The following is a 21,276-nucleotide window of genomic DNA, read 5'->3' on the forward strand; positions in this document are numbered from 1 at the left end:
TGGTTCTCGAACTTGTTAAGCCCCCCCCCCCTTTATGATGGTGAAACGCAAACCTAACGGATAGTTTGATGGCATGGAAGGTTACGACTGTGGAGGAGAGATTTTTACCTATGAAATTCATACTAAATACAGAGTAATGATTATGAATTGGATTACAATCGCGCGTAGCGCGAAAAAATTTTCAGTTGAGCTCAGCTTCGCGCCCCCTTCAGATGCCTTCACACCCCCAAGTAGGGGGTGCACCCCAGTTTGGTAACCATTGTTGTAAAATTATAATGGTGAAATATACTAAGAAAAACTTTAATCAAGTCCCTACATTAATTCGATATTTAGTATATATTTTATCAATATTTAAAAAAAGTTTCTTTAGACTCTCGCGGGCCGCACAGAACGGTGTTGCGGGCCGCATGCGGCCCGCGGGCCGTAGTTTGCCCACCCCTGTTCTAGTTGCACATTAAAAAAAATAGTTGCGGAACATCTAAAAAACACGTGTCGATGTTTTGGGCGAATTGATATGCAGGTGTTTTGTTCAATGATGTTTGTGCATGTGCACTAGGGTTATGACTAAAAAAAAAATTTTTGCCTGTAGCAGGAATTGATGAACATTTTGGTATAAATTAATAAAATTATAATCATTTTGTTCAAATCGAAAAAAATGTCCCGCACAAACTAACATCAATTTTCGACACTGGTCCAAATATGGAAAAAATTTAAAATTCAAAGATATTCTTTGCTACGAATTTGATCTTCAAATATATGTCCTTTTACACTTATTGTAAAGTTCATTCCATTCATCAATTTGACTTCCCTTTCTGTTATTATGTTAAAGCCAGGGACATCTACGACGGACATATCCGACTTCCAATGGGGTTTTGGGGCACTTTATCGCTGCAGGACATTCGACCGCAAAGATAGCAGCAAATAATCTTTGACATATTCTAGAGCCCGACCGATATTGGATTTTTGGGTTGATACCGATAAAACCAATATCTCACACCTTAGCCGATAACCCCAATACATTCAGCCGATATTCAAAAGAAGTTGGATGTATAGCCTACATAAGCAAATCTTCAGAGGGCATTTATTTGAATTGAACATCTTTACAGCTATTGTTACACTTGAACATGAAATGCACTAGAAAGGCTGCATCTGGACACCTGTAAAGTGTAAGCTATATGAAATATATCAATATTCTCAGTCTAGCGATCAAAGATTATAGTTTTCTGGCTTCCTTCCGCCATGTTGTGACGTCACACGCAAATTGCCGTTAATTTTTCAACTCCAATGGCCGATACCGATAATTCTTTCAAAGTGTGATATCGTCTCGATATTATCGACGAACCGATAATCGGTCGGGCTCTAGTATATTCCATCTTTAGACATCTGGTTAGAATACCAGTCTTCCTGACACGCATTCGCGATAAATAAGCATCTCCAGAGTTATTCTCTATCTGGGGAAGTGGAAGTACGCAACGCAACCCTTGAGCACCCTCTCGCATTGCGTAGAGATGGAAGTTTATGCCATTTGATCAGTGGTAATCTATACTATTTTATTCGAAAGAACGGCATGTTCTGCACATGCCATAGATAAACTTAAAAGCATCTATACATCCTCGGTTTTTTAATATTTTCATCTGAAATTCGTGCTTGGTGGATTGCACCTAGTTTTCGTAGTGTTTTACCACATCATCTCCAAATTTGTAGCTGAGAGTTGGATTTCTTCAAGACGTTGCACGTTGGATCGAAGAACTCTAATATATGCTTTAAGAATCGATAATATGATGTTGGCAAGGGATATGAAAACCCATGCTCATCATTGCATTTCGCAGTTTCGAAACAACGCCATTCTGCCGTCCAGTATCAACAGATGCTACGGTGTCACATATGATATATGAGTTTTTCGAATTTTCCTGTACATCATATTCTTCTAAGCGGTTTTCTAGACCGCTGAAAATACCTAGAGTTGTTCTACTTTCGCCTTTTCGAACACCCAGTTTGATTTTTGCCAGACAAATTGAAATTATACGATATATACAGTCTACATCTAAAATCGGAATTAATAATTATTTATTAATTATTTAATATTGACTGTAAACAAGAACACGATAGGAATAATTCAATCTGGGCGTTCAAAATGTACCAAAATACTATTTTAAATCCTCGCAATTGGAATTGGGTCACTTAAATTCAAATCAGTAGATAAATAAATTATAAAGTCAGTATCTACAAAAGAAAGCCTATCCTCCATACAGTGAAAACTGGAAATTTTTTGTGCGGGAGGTTTTTGTTCAAACAGTCTTAACTTTTGTGAGTTTTGAAATCAGGACACAAAAGCTCATCATTTGTGACTACAGGCCACACAAAATTTTGAATTTTTTTTTCTAGTCATAACCCTAATGTGCACTGTGCAGCCATTGCTCGCTCAGAGTCATCACTGCTAATAGGGCTGCACAAAATCGAGTAGGCTACTTGAGTGATTCGATTCTGAATCACGCATTATGCCTCGAGTCGAGTATTCGAGTACCACTCTTTATGACTTCATGAAAGGATGTAATATGTCAAAGTTCAAATATGAACCTTTTGTTAGGGATGGTGTGAACCTCTGAATGGTTCAGGTTCGTGTGAACGCGAACGTGACGTCATATTGCTAATTCTAACCCTGCATTTCAGTGAAGTGATAGCCTATAATAATGTACACCAGTGGTTCCCAACCTTTTTCGGTGGCAGGGCCAGATTTAGAATTTCAGAGTACTGTCGGGGCCGCACGAATACCCGGAAGGATGAAAGGAACCCAAAATAGTCTTCAAAATATGAAAATTCGCATTGTTCCGATCATTCGCTTGACGCCATTGGCCATTGTGTTGACGCGCTCCCGTTGTTCAGAACAATCAACCTTTGCTGGCTATTTCGGAGTAGTTTTATTGCCCTGGCGAGATTTCAATTCGTATTTTTGGAATCAGTGCGACACCTCCTTTCGATAAACACCGTCATATCAAATTATTCGGACGCTTGGGTCGCGAGCTATAGGACTACCAATTATGCTGTTTTTTGCCGGCTAAGCAGTACACATCTCGGCGTATTTAATCGTGAGTCACTTGTTGCACATCTATCCGTAAATTAGTTATCAATACCCATAGGGCCGTAACAGCACTTCGTCAGCCTAAAACGTTGCTCTTGGCCCCCTCAGGCTAGATGGCTGTTTACCGCTATTCATCATCTAAATCGGGTGTCCGTTTTAGCAGCTTCTCTCGACTAATCGCGCCATGCGCGAAAAATTTCTATAATTCATGGTTGAATCGGTCAATATAATCGGGAATTGAAAATATATTGGTACAATTTTTATCCTCTCTCTGCTCACGTAATCAGATTGACCGGTTGAGCCGAGTGAGTTGTCTTTGAAAAGGTAGGACCACTCAATAATAATTAAACATCTTCGGGCGTATACCCATTGGCAGGAACGATACAGCACTTCGTCGGGCCCCTCAAAACACTTGGGTCTTGAGCTCCCATAGGGTGATAAACCGACCCCCCCGCCGTCCCGTTGTTCGCTGCTGCCACGAAATCATGATCACCGTTTAGGGAGCCAGCGTGGAGCGCGAAAATCTTCGATAATTCAAAATAAAATAGGCCAAGAAGATCGGGAATTGCATATATATTGCCATCAATTACTTGTCCTCTCTGCTCACGTAATTAGATTTACCGGTACAGCTGAGTGAGGTGTCTTGGAAACTGTAGGGCCCGTAAATAATAATTAAACATATTCGGACGGGCGGACCCGTTGCTACGACTTCGTTACATGATGTTATTACGTGACCTCCAGTCTGCTATATCAAAAAATATAGAATCGCCCAAACGTACTAAACTAAATGATGCACACGATTTCAAATTGGCAGTTCTTCACTATGGCATATAATTCTTCCTGCGGGATGGTATAGCCTATTTGTCTCGTGAGGTTCAGATTGCCAAGACAGGAATATTCGGCGCCAGTCATTTAGGCGCCTATGGTCTTATCTTAGCAGTCTACTCACAACTTTCCTGCAATCCTAATTGAAAACTCCAGACTCCAAGCCAAGCAAGAGTATTTTATAAATATTTATATAAAATTTTTTAATAAATCGATTTCTCAATATTTTTGTGGGGGCCGCGGTTGGGAATCACTGATGTACACGATACCTAGAGACGACTCGGGTCACATCATGCCACAATGCTGAAGTATTTATTGAAGTTTTAAACGTCGCCAAATGTATCAACGGGGGCAATCAAATGATATAATAATCCCACAAAATCAATGCCTTCCGTCGCTTTCCCAACGATTTCGACGAGAACTTGCAAGGGAATATAATAAGCTTACGCCTTTAAGGTCTAAGCCAGACCAGATAATGTATTCGGCGTTGATATTGAGCAGAGTGTAAAACGGGTTCTATCTATACTTGCTACCGATAGTTATACAGCCGTAGCCAACACCCCAATCATCGTACGGATTCAGTTTTTATGATACAACAAACATATTGAATCGAGATCGACCCCGTACACCTGCTAGACTTTTTACATCAGACAACAATATCAATTTCATTAATTGGTTGAATAAGAATCATTCGCTGACTACCTACACGTAGTGTATTTCGCTCTAAATGTTGTGTTATTGCGGGTCAAGCTCACAGCAGAGAGTCACTAAATATTCACAAACGGTAAGCTGGATTTTCGAGCAAACTTGCAACGAAGCAAGTAAAATTTTTGAGATTGTTAAGGCGCATATGCTCGTTTAGTGTTTCTTTATTATTCTGCTAGCGCCATTGATGGAGTGACCCGCAGTTGAAATGCAATAAATTTCAACCAAAGATGTTATAATGAAGTTAAAATTGTAATATATGAAAAAGGTTCACAGTGCAGAACCTACCAAGGTTCGTTTGTCAACGCGAACCTTTAAATTTCTGAGGTTCACATACAGAACGCGAACGTGAACCTCACGTTCACACCATCCCTACCTTTTATGCTACTACAAAGAATATAATGGCTCTTATCCACCACATTAAAGATACTTTGGTATACTTTTCGACCATACCGATTTCAATGCAGTTTGTGACAATGTTGTGGGTTGATCATGACTTCGTAAATGTTTTATTTCCATAGTAACGTTCGTAGCTTTTTGCTATGTTTTGTATGCTTCGATACCGACAATCATGTATTTCAAGGCTACCTCAGTGGAAAATAGTATCGTAAATTCAAGTCTCGTTGATAAATTCACTTTCAATTGCGAAGAGCGTATAATTTCATTATTCGGAAAAATCGTCTTTTACTACTCGACTCCAATCATTAAAATTAATATTCGATTCAGATTCGACTACTCGAATAATTGTGCCCAGCCATAACTGCTAACAGTGACTCAGCCAGCGGGTGGCTTTTTGGGGTCGGAATCTCCCATTTCAAATTCGAAACCCAGTTCTTTTGAAATGTCGATTCAATGTCTGATATATTATAGATAACTAACCTACGGATAGATACGCAACACCCGTCGTCACTCTTGCTTGACCGGAGAGAATTACTGCTCAGGAATCTGAACGCAACATAATTGCTAATCCCATAGCTGACGACCCGCGCGCTTAAATTCAATAATCTTGATATTATTTGAAAGCTACTGTCGCACTGATTCCGAAAATATACATTAAAATCCAATCAGGGCAATGGAACTCCCTTGAAATACACTTCAAAGTCAGAAAATCGGCATTGTTCTAAACAATCGCAGCGACGCAGCACAATGACCATAACAATGGCCCTTGCTTTTGCTGTGCCATCTCTTCTTTGTGCTGTGCGCGTTGTTGATTTGCCATTGTTTCATGTAGACTCGCCATCATTGCCTATGCTGCTTCTCTAGAAGCTTCAAAATACCTGAATCCATGCTTTATCTTCGTCGCAGAAATAACTATGAATCCGACTTCTGACACCAATTGTTATGTTCTTGATCTTCTTTGACCAATAACTCAATACGACGAGGTTGCAATATGAAATCAGTATATTATCAGCAGATTAACTTTAAGACAAGCGACACGATCCAGAGTTCATTTAAACGAAAGACCAGTAGACAACAGAACTCAGATAAATACGAAGCACGACACACGAGGAAATAACGATTGGCGGTATTTACTAATCCTAGACAAATAAGAAACAAACGATACCAAAGTAAAATGCACGAACATAACATAGCGGTATTTTGGGACGGATTGTTTTATTATTTTTTCAAAATTTTCTCTGCACTTCAGTCCGTATTTGGCCCGCGTGCTGCGTGTTTGAGACCCCTGTGTTAGCATATATTACACCGGTGCTATTTGGTGATTTCAAGCGATAAAAATATGAGAAATTTTGCGATGAAATTAAGAACACAATAGCAAGTGAACAGCGCTATTCAACTTGTGATGATGCAACTTTTACAATGGCGTAACACACTGATAAAAATCATTCACCTTGAAGATGTCCCTGGTGACCCGTCCTCCCAATATGGATGACAGCATTGTCAGAGTTCGATACCATAATCTTCCCACAACCTTAGTTATCGTGTTTCGAACAGATGGGCGGGTACGATATAGTCTCATATTTAAAATTCATCGCGATCGAAGCAGTTTTCTCGTGAAATACCTTGCGCATAATATTTTATAATTATAGTAGCAGAATCCCAAATCTTTCAAGCAGGATTACGCCAGAAGTCTTTTGTGACCATCATCATTATCAGCCTCAGCATCATCATCACCATATTTATCTTCCACCTCCTATATTTTCTGAGGCATAGCATTCTAGATATTGCTGACTTCAAGGAATTCTATACATTCTCGTCGGCGCATTTACCATTATTATACATCACGACGACATAGTTCACAAGGTAGACTAATTTACGACAGACCTCGTATAGGTAAATTGACGCCAGCACTATCGGACCACAAGCTACCGAAAGAAAATCCCAAGAACCATATAATCAACACACTCAATATGACTTTTCGTTCGATACTAAGGACGATCATGGTCACCTACAATCAATCCCAGTGACAGAGCTCGATAAGCGATTGGAATCTAGCTCGAACAAAGATTAAAATATTCAACGAATGACGAACACCATCTAGGATTATTCTGCCGGGCTGCGGGTCAATTAGTAAATTCGAATTGCATGTTCACTGCATCGTGGCATTACCTCACGTGCTTATTGAATTACGTGTGAACGGCTGCATATGCATTCATCGACGGCCTCATGTTGGACACCTGCTGACTATACTAGTTCATTTCGGAACGTTAGCTTCACACGAAATCGAAATTTTCGCGATAAACATGTTTTTGAAACTATCATTGCCTCCTTTGTCAATGCGGTCGGGCTTCATTTGCTTTCCACTTGAAATATCCTATTACAAACGGGACTTTCTGCGAAACCGATACAAACGTTTTCCCATGACGCACACGGCTAGAGGTGAACCGAGACTATATATATCCTTAACCGAGCTTGACGTCAAATTTAATATCAGTTTAGGTTCAACTAGCTCGTCAGGTTCAGAGTTTAGCAAGCCTCTGTTATATATGTTCGGGCAGATGTGGTCAAAGTAATTATCAAGCAGAAGTAGAAATAACGTCGTAAATGTGTGTTGAGATAGCGTGGTGGTATAATCCATAGCTGTAGCACCAATAGGTTGCGGGTTCGAGTCCGACCGAGGTCATCCCATCCCAAGAATTGCTACCTAGGTGTTGCAGTTAAATCTGGGATCCTCGTCGCCAGCGGTGTCTGATTATTATTAATATCATTGACATTTTTACAGTTGTACTTCTCGCCTTTTCTAGGCTATGTGCACCACGACACTAATTTTTGTAATGTTCATATTTATTTGTCTTTTTTTGGTAATCTTGGGGACGACTTCAATCTTTCTCTTTGTCAATCATCATGCTCTCTCGCACCCATGGGTCCCCGTCGTGGTCTTGGGTGCCGACTTGTATCACGGCCCACTTTCAGTCTGGGCTTTTCAATGCACTGCAACTGCATTGAGGTCGACGATGAGGAGCACAGAGAAACCTCCGACACGTAGAAGTTGGTCCGAACCGGGATTCGAACATCTGCCATTGGTGTAGTGAGGCTGGTGCTTAACCAACTGCGCCACTCGCTTCCCCAAGCGGTGTCTGATAAAATCCTAGAAGTGGGCCGTGCTACAACTCGGCATCCACCTAATAAAAAATGAAGAAAATTGGCCAGGTGTAAATTACCATAGTCGTCGACAAACACCATGAATATCACAGACAACAACAACGTCGTAAGCATCTACTCTGATAAAGGTAGAAGTAGCGATTTCAGAGTAAGCGAAAAAGCACGTATTCTAGGCCTATAGTTTCTCCCAAAAACTGAAAGCTGCTCTGTAAGTAGACAAAAGCTACTCTGAAAAAGTAGAAGTAGCCTACTTCGTTACTCACCCCCTCTGTGTTTCGGATCATCACTTTTTGGATCAGGATTCGAATCTGTTCGATAAAAAAATCCTAATCGAATTCGGATTCTGTTTCCATCTCGAATGTTAGAATGCGGAACCGAATTAAGTGTGCTACGAGCAGCACAAGCAGCCTACTCAAAACCCTGTCGTCGATGATTTTATTATGATACTTCATCAATACATTGGGAAGAGGTCTTAAACTTTTTCGATCGCGGACCCCTTCAAGTTTTATGTGCGGTCGCACGTACCCCCAAAATCTCAGAAGTCGATGACTGGGAGGTAATACCTTCAAGCCCTACTCTATTTAGGCTATTCCAGTCCTAAAATGATATAACTAATGACTAAACAAGTTTGTCACAGTCCTACACACGACATCATTCTCTGGTTATGCAATGTCTCGGTGATGTATTGTCCTTTCATGGACCCCCAAACACTAGATTGTGGACTCCAGCTTATGGGGCGGGCGAGGTGGACGGTCGCCCAGGGCCTCATTGGTTTTAAGTGCCCTTTTTCAAGGGTTATAGCGAATAGACGTGGAAATCCGTGTAGCAATCAAGAAGACGATTCCGTACAGATAGGTGAATCATCAAATCTCTGCATTTGTTTGAAAAGTCCCATATCTCGATAATCATCAAGTCTCTGCATGCGGTAGAGGTACTTATTAGTTTTGATGTAGTCTATCCTTGCAACCATGCAATAATAGATATGACGTATTGACGTAATCCAGCGCATGGCTCAAACCGTGAGGTGGTGTGCTGCTGGCTTATTACTAATGTCAGCCGATAGCTTTCCAAATTAGTGTGGTCTATTTAGCCTGCAGCAGTTGTATCGCTATTCTATTATTTCACGCTACATGCCATACATCTTCAACATGAAGGCATGAACTATGTTTAACTGTGTCAATTCTATTTATAATTTGACAATGTATGGCTCAGGAGCTAAAGCAATTCAACATTTGGGCCTGCTTTAAAGTCGTGTTATAGTGTCATTTACACATCACGTAATTCCGTTCCATATGGCGCACTATAACATTAAGTTGGTAATAATACATGCGAAAGGGGAGTCTGGGTGGCGGATCCTCCCAGAAGCTGCGATTACGTACTTCTAGCCCCCCAATCGTAGGGCCACCACTGGCGGACCCCTAATGGCTCCGTAGACTCCGGTTTAAGAGCCCCTGTATAGGGGTTACGTGCAATGAAAGTTAACGAACAAAAATTAAATTTTATCAGTTATAAATTCTTAATTCTTTCTTTTTCCGAACCCGTTACTCGGGCGAAAATAGTAACTCAGTTCCGTTCGGATCGATTCCTATTATCAATAATTTTATCATTTGATAATCCCACAACATTATGATAAAATGGAAGGATCGAGAAAAATCGAAATGATTTGAAGTCGTCTCTAAATAAAACAAAACCTAATTGCTGTAAAAAACAAGCATACAAATTGATTAATAATGAAAAGATGATAATGTAATAAGAAGAGATGAAAATGAAAAGGCATGCGGTTTTCGATTTAGATTTCGGATCGCGGTCAGCTAATCTCGAGCGCAGAGCAGTATCCATTCAATAGCATCGACTTGAACTTTGACTTGCATGTGGATAATGCATATGGTTGACGACTATCGGAATACCGACGAAATATTGATCCACAATCGAGGTCCGCCAAACTAGATAGAGCGATGTGTTATTTTGTAAAAATATCTTGACGCATTGTAATGGTATGATGTGTATGTTGTTATCGTATGTTGCACACGTATGTTGAACTTATTCGCTTCACATTGCGAAATGAAGTGGTTGAATTTTGCGGCGTTTAGTGCCCGCAATGGGGCTGATACATTAACTTCACAATTTCCGGATTCCTCACATCTTGTATGTTTAGAAAACCAAAGCCCCCTTAAGTCCCAATAAGCTATGACACGGAGAACTAGATATTATGTTTTTGTAGTGAGCAAAGTTTTTTTCTCATCGGCAGCACCCCAGTAAGCAGGGCTGTGGAGTCGGAGTCGGAGTCCGAGTTTCGCTGATTTTCCGCTTAATAGAGTCGGAGTCTCAAATATTTTTTAGCACGGATTGGGGTCGGAGTCGGACTCGTGAAAACTATAGTGGCTGGGGTCGTAATCGTGGAAAAAATACAGACTGCATGGAGTCGGGATCGAAGTTTGTAAAAATGACTCCGACTCCGACTCCGAATCCAACATCTTTATTATGAAAACAATTGCTTTCAAAGGTACGTTATCTTTAAATTTCTAATATTAACTAAAATAGAATTTTATGTAGGCCTACCATCAATCACTGTTATTAGTAACGATATTGCCAAAATTTGACATTATTTGCAAATTGCAATTCAGTTGCATAGAGGAAAAAATCACATTATATGCGTCTTTGCGACGCAGTCACAAATTGATGCAAATTTTGAAATTATACCATGATACTGGACAGAGTAAAATACATCGCCTGGTTTTGTAAAATATCGATGTGAATATATCTAAACACTGCTAATATTCCTCACTTTTAACAGTTTCCGGTCGCATTTTCAAGTACCAGTACCAAGAGACCAAATCCCAATAGGGTGGTTACTTTACTATTCTTCGAAATTACAATGAAACGTCGGCATTGGCCGTGTGAGTCAATACACAGAATGACTCGAGTCGAGTCGAGTCATTTCCGTATTTTGAGAAAACGACTCGAGTCACGTCGAGTCATCAGAAAATCGTGACTCGAGTCATTGCAACCCTGCATTTAACCGTCACTGTGTCATATAATTTTCGAAGTAAATTAGTACTATTGTTAGAGTTCTCTTAAGAAAGTAGCCGGAGTCGGTACGTTTATGACTCAGTAGTCGGAGTCGTAGTTGGAGTCGACTCCCCACTGCCCTGCCAGTAAGAAATGCGATATTGTAGCTTTGATGAAAACGAGTAGGAATACCAGAAGCCAGAATAAGAACCCGAAGCAGCATGGGGCCTATCAGACGGTAAAACATAACGAATTCCTGTGACTACGGAACTTGTTTCAGAAAAAAAACCTTTGTAGGATTCCAGTCTGCTAGAGCAAAAAGATTCTGATCATGTAGTTCTCCATCGACAGATTTGGCTCCCTCGGTAATGGATTGCATTATCTTCGCGTTATCGCTGTCCTTGGTGACGGCAGCTCATGGGCAGAGCGAATCCGTCTGTGCTAAGCTACTGGGCTTTTATCAAACAACTTGTTCGCCCGGCGTAGAGGAGAGGCTATCCATTGCTGTACAGGGCCCGCCCGGCAAACGTGGTGCGCACGGTGAAAAAGGAGACCGGGGAAGTCCGGGTAGAACCGGTGTATCCGCCGAGATTGACTACGATCGAGTTGAAAGCATCATATCAGGGATATTTGCGGAAGGTGACTTAGGCTAAATCGTCATAAATCAGTTAACACCGAGCATGGATTTAAAATTATAAACCGACATATTCCGGAGATTAACCGCAGAGATGGTCATCATCGAAGTATTTCCAGGTATTCGGAGTATTCAAGTGGATTTGGTCTACATAGACTATACTTACCCAAATGGTTATGCTTTTGTACTACATTCATTTCGACTTGAATATTTTAGAACAGTGGTTCCCAACCTTTTTGTCTTCATTCCCCACTTCCCCGCCAAAAAACGTTGATCTTGGTCCCCCACAGTGTGATAAACCTAACTTCTGGGGGTAAAGCCCCCAGGACCCCTCGGCAAATATGATCGGGAATTGCATGTACTTTGTTATCAATTTTTTGTTCCCTCTCTGCTCACGAAATAAGATTTACCGGTAGAGCTGAGTGAGGTGTGTTGGAAAAGATAGGACCCCTAAATAAGAATTAAACATTTTGAGGCGGACCCCTTCGTACATTGACTTCATTACATTATGCTATTTCGTGACCTCCTATATCTGCTATGTCAAAAGATAAGGCACACACGATTTCAAATTGGTATTGCTTTACTGGCAAATAATTTTCCCTGCGGGATGGCATTTGCCCTGTGGGGTTCATATCGCCAGGACAGGAACATTCGACGCAAGCTATTTAGCCGCCTATGGACAATTAAACTTATATGTATATTGTATATATATCGAAGTTTTCGGTCATCAAAAAGCCATTCCATCTCGGCCAAGGTCTTCTCGCTGCTGATCGTTCTGGCACATTTCTCGGAGTTGCATGTTACATGGCCTTGGTGCGTCGTGGCGCAGTAATGGCCGACGCCGAAGTCTCCATTTCTATAAATTCTACGTATTTTCGTTTGGGAAGGATACCGAATAATCAGATATTCGACAATGTTAAACCGCGCACCCAGCGCGAAAATTGTTTGATAAAGTGGCTTAAATTTCTGAAAAAAAAACTTTGATTTATGTTAATTCACGAAATAATTGTGGGCCTCTTCGTGCTCGCCCCCTTCCCAATTGGGGGTTTGGGGTCCGTCAGTTACGGTCCTGCTCCCCACTTCCCAGCACTTTTGTCATCACAGAGCAGCTATCCGCTGGTTTGACTACACAAGACATACAACCACACCAAGTACGCAAGACGATCGCCTTTACCTGCAACATAAAACGTATTGTGAACCGATTCCAGTAACGCTCAAAATGTCGCGAAAGCGTTATTACACGTCAAACTAGTCGTGCTGGATGCGTTTGTGACGCTATGATTGTTGATCCAGAGTTAAAAATGAGGTTTTATGAGCAACACGCAATATAATTTTCGATACATACATTCCAGAGCAGTTGACTGGTAACGGTAATTGCGCATGTGTCTCCGTGAATATGTATACTGTCCTGTATATAATTTTGAACAAATGCGTCTATTTCGCCACCAGAAATCATTGAATTTTCCACCAGTGGGGAATTCCCCACCGTTTGGGAACCACAGTTTTAGAAGGTAAAATCACCTACTTTTCATAATTGTTCGTTTGATTGTTGTATTCATAGTGTTTGTCGACTGCTATGCTCTGCTACATCAGGCCAATCTTCTTCATTTATATTCCATAGCTGCCGACTTGTAGCACGGCCCACTTCTAGGCTTGTCATAATTAAGAACTCATAAACGTTGAATGTTGAGTTGACATCCCTTTTGGAGTGACACTGTCAAAAACCGCTCGAAATCGTCCCTTTATAACCGTTAACAGAATATTTTTTCCCAATTTGCGTTCTTTGCGCAGATGCACCAAGTAATTTCAAATGTGAAAATTTCGACAACTGCTGACTGTGTGCGATCTCGCGACCAAATTTACTTTGAGACTATATACTTGCTTGGGCATCTTTCAGTCCTTTTATTGTCTAGCTCAGTGGTTCCAACCTGTGGTACGCGTAGTCTAGTTTTTTGACTAGCGATGAAAAAACAATTCCATGCATCCCATCAACCGTGGCTGATAATGCCTAATAGTTTAATAGAATTTTTTATTACTAGGGTGATTTTTTGACATGTCGAAATATGTCAAATTTTTTGTCCAAATTGAAGCGTTAGGTGAAAAAAAATTGTCAAAATTGTTTACAAAATCAAATTTTTTCGACCCCTCCATTTCGTTTGTATCGTAGATTTCGCACTGTCGGTGAACTTATCATTTGATATTTCACAGCTTGTAGCCTACAATTTTAACATTATGTGCGAAAACACCTAATTTGCATACGTGAGGTCAAAATTAAGTTATTTTAGGTCAAAATCCTCCGTTTTTTATGTAAAAACATCGCCCTTGTTATTACCCCCCACCTAGGTCAAATACGTGATTATGACGTCACAAACGGTGAAACAATTTTGACCGCCTACGGCGCGCGTAACTTGTGTAGGTGGTACGCGAAAACTGCATAAAACCTCGATGTGGTACGTGGATGGAAAAAGGTTGGGAACCACTGGTCTAGCTTCTACGTGAAGTAATTTTGACATGAAAATCCCTACTTTCTACTTGTATTTAGATTTAAATTTACTGTATGGCTCCGACTTCCAATTAACAATCAACACTGACTATTTTGGCTATACCTCTGAATGTAATTTACCGCCGGGCAGGCATCCAGATTTATATTTCATCCGAATTACACACTCTTGGTCCTAATCTGATTGGTATAAACGTAACGTATGCAAGGATATAGAGTTATGCGGACTGTTCGCATGCGACACGGTTCCTGCAAGCCCGGTGTTTTACTGCAATGCGTTACAGTTCAAGTATGATTTATTCTGAAGGTCGATATTCATTTCTCAAGAATTATATATGACATTGGCCTCCAGGGTTCACTCTTGACAAAAACGCACACACTAGCTTTCGGCATTGTATCTGGAATCCAGATATGGAGACAGGAGCCACTACAATAGTGTGTCCATAGTGTCCTATATGGTGTCGACACAGGCAAAACTCACGCCTCAGTGAAATTGTATCACGTCACAATTTCCATTTGGCTACAGGCAATTTGACGGTCATTCTTGACCGGCTTGCCGAGCATTAAATTTGGTAAAACGGGTATCGATCGAAAGCTGACTCTGCACTGATTACGAAAATATAAATTTTATTCCGTTCGTGTCCCTTGAACTCCCACAATCAGCCTCGAATTTTTCATTGTTATGGAGATTGGCATTGGAGATTGGCCAAATTTAATGCTCGGCAAGCCGGTCAAAAATGACTGTCAAATTGCCTGTAGCCAAATGGAAATTGTGACGTGATACAATTTCACTGAGGCGTGAGATTTGCCTGTGTCGACACCATATAGGTGTGTCAGCATCTGGATTAACTGGGTAGCTGTGCTGGTTAGCACATAATTCATTCACACGCATGCAGCCTAATCATAGTAATGCATGATCTCTTAATCCATCGCGATTATAAGTTACTGTGATTTATACAAGCGTATCGCGTCGGAAGTTGAGTGACATGATTTGAAACCTGCGTCTTTCATAGATTACATGACTGTCGGATCAATAGCACAACCGGCCTCCAGTTGTAAAGAGATCAATCGAGTCAGCACAGGGGCGGACAACGGACTCTACTATTTGCGAGATACGGAGGTTGATGATACGTTCTTTTTTTGCTTTTTGTTCTTCCAAAATTTATTTACAGGTAATGATCTAAGTAATAACACTAACGGGCGTATAATATGCAGATAGCGTGTTCCGTCTACAAACATTTAAAGTCCATGTTGTGGCAAATTGATAGAAAGATCGATGGCACCGTTCTCGAAATATCCAATATTCTGGATCCATTACTAATGACCCCGTTCGCTAAAATAGAATGAAATGATAGCTGTACAATAGGGCTGTTCAAAAATAACTTTTTTCCGGATTTCAGCCATTCAGGCATTAAATTGTCAGGTTACCATAACAAAGCCTGCATACCAAATCTGGTTCAATTCCAACAAGTTGGGGTTGACAAATTTTTTGTCAACCCCATGAAAATGTCGAGTTGTCTTTAAAAAGGATGCAAAACAAATTCGGCTCGATTCCAACCCATACAAGCGGAGTTATTTGAGTTTTTCGTTGATAATCCTCGGATTATCGCCGAGGAATTGAGTCAAATTTGTTTTGCATCGTCTCTGAAGACAGCTCAACAATTTCATGGGGCTGACGGAAAAATTTAAATTTTTTTATAAAATTTTCCATTATAAATTAAAAATTTTAATTGGATCTGCGGAGCCTTATACTTGTTACAATTGAACCAAATTTGATGCGCAGCGTTTTTTAGGGTAACCTGACAATTTAATGCCTGAATGGCTGGAATCCAGAAGAAAAAGTAATGTTTGAACAGCCCTACTGTACAACCAGGGGCGAAGTCAACAGGACAATTCCAAGAGGGGAAGCGACTCGTCCTGATGTGACGCAGACATAAAAAGAGACGGAAAAATGTCCAAAACATGATTAAGGTGGCTAGTTAGCGTACTGGTATAATCCACAGCTACAACCTAAAAAACCAACGTGTTGTGGGTCCGACCGAGGTCGACTCCATAATTCCTATACCTAAGTGTTGGCGGTTTATCTATAGGCTCCTCCTCGCCACGTGCTTTTCAGCCGTTCATTCTCTACTTCTAAGTGCAGTAAGTTTTTACATGTCTTGGAAAATGCTATTTCTAATTGTACCATGTACCAGTGTTGTGATGACTCGAGTCAGACTCGAGTCACCTTTTTCGAATGACTTGACTTGACTCGATTCAATTTGCTAAAATGACTTGACTTGACTCGGCGTATCAGAAATGTGGATTGACCCGTGACTCGGAGCAAAATTCACGAGTCAATTTCAAGTCAGCAAGTAATCGGTGTCGATAAAAATCGGTGTCCTGCATATGTTCGGATTGTTCGCGAAACGCTGGTGTAATCCATGATCGTGCGTTTTACTGAGCCTCCATCGTTCGCTCACAAATATATTGACCGCAAACGAAGTGATCGAATCTTACAGCATACGTTGTCGTAAACTAGTATAGTATAGTAATTGAATAGTAAAATGTCTATTTCTGTTCTCACCTTCCCCAAACCTCTTGTTTCATTGAAATTGAAATCGAATATAATTTATACAGTCCTCAACCATTGCCGCAGGCTCGAATTGATTCATCTCAATTTCTAAATGATGGGTAATGTATTGCATCTTATCAATTCGTTTTTCTATTATTATTTTATTTTGGCTGGTAACTATAAACTAAGGCTATGCAATTACTTACGTAGTTTAGCAGTTCTGCGTATATATGAGTGATACAGCGCAGCGCCTTCATGCGTGTATATTCAACTCTATATTCGCTCATCGGTTAAGATTCAATGACCTGTATTCCAGACAGCTAGCAAAATGCAATGGCGTAATCATGCTTAATACTTCGAAAAGGCAACTTGACTTGGATGGTGACTTGACTCGTGGATTGACTTGACTCGAGTCACCTTCGAAAATCGATTGACTTGACTTGACTCGAGTCAAAATGTTCAATGATTCGAAATGACTCGAAGGTAGTGACTTGATCCCAACACTGCCATGTACTGTACAGTGTACATAAGTGTGAATTCACAGCACTGCTACTTCCGTGGCCCATCGGCCATCACCCATTTCGAGTTAATGACACATATTCTATGTATAGAGAATAGGTGTCATTAACATTCACCAGGAATATTTATCTCTGAAGGGGAATGTATTCCAAACGTACTGCGACTTCAACATCGCAGGCGGCGGCTGGACTCTGGTCGCGTCCGTTCACGAAAATAACATGAAAGGGAGATGCACGGCCGGCGATCGCTGGTCGAGCGAACAAGGAAACGGCGCCAGTCATCCGGACGGAGACGGATTTTGGGAGAACAGAGCCACGCACGGGTCGGCGACTTCTGCGGCGAGCGACGATTACAAGAATTCCGGCTATTTCGCCATGAACGCTACCGACGTCATGATATGGCAAGTGCCCAACGATACTCCTCTCACCGGTTTTGGCTCAAGGTTAGTAATGCGAGATGGCTATGGAGCTCTAGTGTTCAAAATATTTGGAGTAATGGTAATGTGGTCACATATAAAATAATGGATGGCAATACCGCGAGTGTCATAATAGCAGGGCATTCAAATAAGCGTGTAGAAATGTTGAGACAACATCATGGGTTGGCCACTACATAACAGAAAAGCGTTGTACTTAATGTATTTGATGTTGCAAAACGACCATTACCCAATCGACTTTGAAGGCTTTCACGGTGGGAAAACAGCATCGAAATTATATAACAGTCGTTGCTAATATAACTCTTAGTGAAAGGGGCATTTAATTTCAGAGCACGAAAAACCCGTATCTTCCTACCCCGATAATCTACTCATTACAATTAGTAATCGATTCGGATTCGAGCACTCAAATCATTGTGCGTAATCCAGCCCTAATTATATTAATCACAAATAACAATGATATATTATCTTTAAAAGTGAATTTTATTCTGAGTCTTGGATAAAGAATTTGGGGCACAAGATGACAAATTAATCGAAGACCTTACATGTTTTTGTCCTTGGCGTTTCTGCCGCATACAATGGAACCTGAATGTGAGTCGTCTATGATTGTGAGGTAAAATATATAGGTCTACAGGTATCTTAATTACCCTCCGGGGTTCTAGAATCATCTCTTATTACGCCAATTCACTTGAATACCAATCACACCTGCCGAGTGCAGTTCTAATCATTGGTTCCCGTGTCACCTATTGTATTTCGCATCCCTCTTTACACTCTGAACACCGCTTTAGAGCTTTCCTGAAGTATCGCACATCAAATGGCTTCATGACGCGCTTTGGCGGTAATCTCGCGTCGCTGTTCTCGCTTCATTACAATATAAAATCGAAGCAATACCGGACGAATCTGGACAACGGTCCCGCCATTCCTATCACGTGGGAGGTCGGAAGCAATCAGGACTTGATGAACCTGTACGGATCAAGCATCAGAGGCGAAGTAGACGCTGGATATATCCAGGTAATTTCGCATGTCTGCGCTGTGTCAGGTTGTTTTAGTAAACAGTGATATATATAACGCGTATATTATCATCATCAAGTGATGATTGGTAGATATGGCCGAAGTAGTTAGCGGTGACGCCGTACATTCCCATTCAATTACAGGTATGTAGCCATTTCCACGACATGTCTAACTTACTTTAAATGGAAGTAGAAAATGAATGTCTTGAAAGTACTGAAGTAGTTCCAAAAAGTAAATTTATTCCAGGGGTCGCACGTTTTTAACACTTAATCGGGGGTTTAAACTTCGCGAGTTTAAAGCTGGTGATTTATTATTCCCGCCAAATTTGGTTCTGGGAAACACTCAAGCAACATGATACAGGCAAATTCAAGTATTGAGTTCAGCTGACAAAATATCGATTGGTTCCGATGCCGTCGGAGAATAAGACAAAATTTTGCCATAAAAACTAACGCTTTTTGTAACGTAACACTCATACGTCATACACCTATACAATCCCTACAATACGCATATCGCGTACGGTGGCTCAGTTACTTGGGTAGTGAATATAGTTCGTTACGATGCAATCAATGAGTCAACCTAGCTAACACTTGGGATGTAGTAATGGGTAGCGAGGTTCAGTTAGTATATCATTATTTGGTAATGTTTAATCACTTACGTATGCGTTATAGTTCCGGGCGATCAATCACGAGCGAGACGCATTCGCCATTTGCCCAGGCGTGAAGATCAAAACGGGGAAGGGCAATATCGAACACGCGTGTATCGGGAGCACCAGCAATTCCCCAGCTCTAACACACTGCGGCGATTATGCGTGGAGAGATATCGATGATCAGAGATGGATTGCTTACCGGCTGAATCAGAGGATGATTGATTCTGTTGTGATGATATTTTACAGATGATTTCTTAACCCGCCGGATCGCAGAAAAACATTGCATTTCCAAATGAATGTTTTGCATGAATGTTCTTGTGGAAATAGTACAATCGCTTCACTTGCGTCGAAAGGACGTCATGAAATTAAAGTTCAGTGTCGCGTTGAGCTGCAAATTCCGTTCGATTTTATTTTATTGTCACCTATATATCGTATTCCATGTGTCGGGACGACGGTATTTACTGGAGTGATTTCTGCCGTTACCGAGCACTGACTAGGCCTATATTTCTGATCAAGTATCATATGATCGAAAAAAGAAAAGATGTGTCATACCTGATAAACTTATGGTAACGGTGATATATATAACGCGTATGATCATCAACACACTTCAAAAATCATTGATTGGTTATCTTGAAACATCATGTATTTGCCAGTTTCGCGCGTTCAATCACGTCAGGAGTTAAGACCAGACCACGGAAAGTCAATATAGACACCCGAGTATCGGGAGCAACATCAATTCCCCCGACTCCAATTCACTGAGGCATGTGATGACATTCTACAGATGATTTCCTAACCTGTCGGATTTCAGTAAAGCACTCACTACTTGTGCGAATGTATGTTTCGCATGGATATTTTGGTGCAGCAATGCAATCATTTCACTTGTGTCGGAATGATGTCTTGTAATTAGAGTTTACGGCGGCGTTGAGCTGCAAATTATGTTCGTTTTAATTACATGCACCCAACCTAACTTATTATATTTGTCAAGGCCACGGTATTTGCAGGGGTGATTACTGTTGCGACCTAGTGCTGACTATAATGATGACAAAATATGATATTGGCAGAAAAGAAATCAGGTGTCATATCTCATAAACTTATGTAAATCGGTCACGTCGTGTATCAGTTATGAATCTTGGAAATAATAAACTGACACTATCAAAATGAGTAATGACACTACGTGTAGACGCAAATCTCGAAAATATTCAGCTGTCATGATTCAGGTGCCAGATTTTAAGACAGGGGTGGGCAAACTTTTGAGCTCGCGGGTCGCATTCAACATCTGAATCCACACGCGTCAGAAATATAGTGGCGAGATTTAATATAGGCTGGTCGACCTCAATAACCAATTTGTCAAAACTATAGAGATGAAAGTCGGTTGTCCCGATTCTTAGAACAGGATTGAAGTTTAAATCTGTGAGCAGCGATCTGTTCATAGATTTACTATAATTTCACTTTTGGTTCAGTTCCAGGACACACAATGCTCACAGCATCATAACCATGTTAGCTTCAGACACGCTTCTACTATGTGTAGATAAATATAAATGCCCCAATTCTACGCATACAGAGAACGAATCTACCTAAGACACGTGCGAATCGGTTTTTATGAGCACATCACTGAAATAATTAAAATTAAAAATAGTAAATTACATTTTCACGATGTTTGTGGAACGCCTGTCTGCAAGGTCCCGTCAAATAAGGCCTACTTGGAAATTATATTTGAATATCCCTATAATTAATGCTGCGGCCCGCGGGGTCATCAAAACTAGGAAATAGGCCCGCGAGCACATTTGAGTTTGAGACCTCTGA

At 40.8% G+C, this 21,276-nt stretch overlaps 1 protein-coding gene and 1 long non-coding RNA gene across 2 annotated transcripts in view; both read left to right on the forward strand.

Annotated features, from left to right (window-relative positions):
• LOC145444715 (uncharacterized) overlaps window positions 1-21,276 on the forward strand; it is a 201,220-nt gene that overhangs the window by 104,898 nt on the left and 75,046 nt on the right. The window lies entirely within an intron of this gene.
• LOC145444688 (intelectin-1b-like) lies at window positions 11,535-19,871 on the forward strand. The gene is made up of 5 exons (XM_080322699.1): window positions 11,535-11,818; window positions 15,327-15,433; window positions 17,524-17,828; window positions 18,605-18,827; window positions 19,496-19,871. The coding sequence occupies exons 1-5, from the start codon at window positions 11,548-11,550 to the stop codon at window positions 19,721-19,723; spliced, it is 1,134 nt and encodes a 377-aa protein (XP_080178825.1). The 5' UTR covers window positions 11,535-11,547; the 3' UTR covers window positions 19,724-19,871.

This window comes from Botryllus schlosseri, chromosome 1, assembly GCF_051294905.1.
Source record: "Botryllus schlosseri isolate E-star chromosome 1, Bs_hap1, whole genome shotgun sequence".
Classification (NCBI taxonomy): domain Eukaryota; kingdom Metazoa; phylum Chordata; class Ascidiacea; order Stolidobranchia; family Styelidae; genus Botryllus; species Botryllus schlosseri.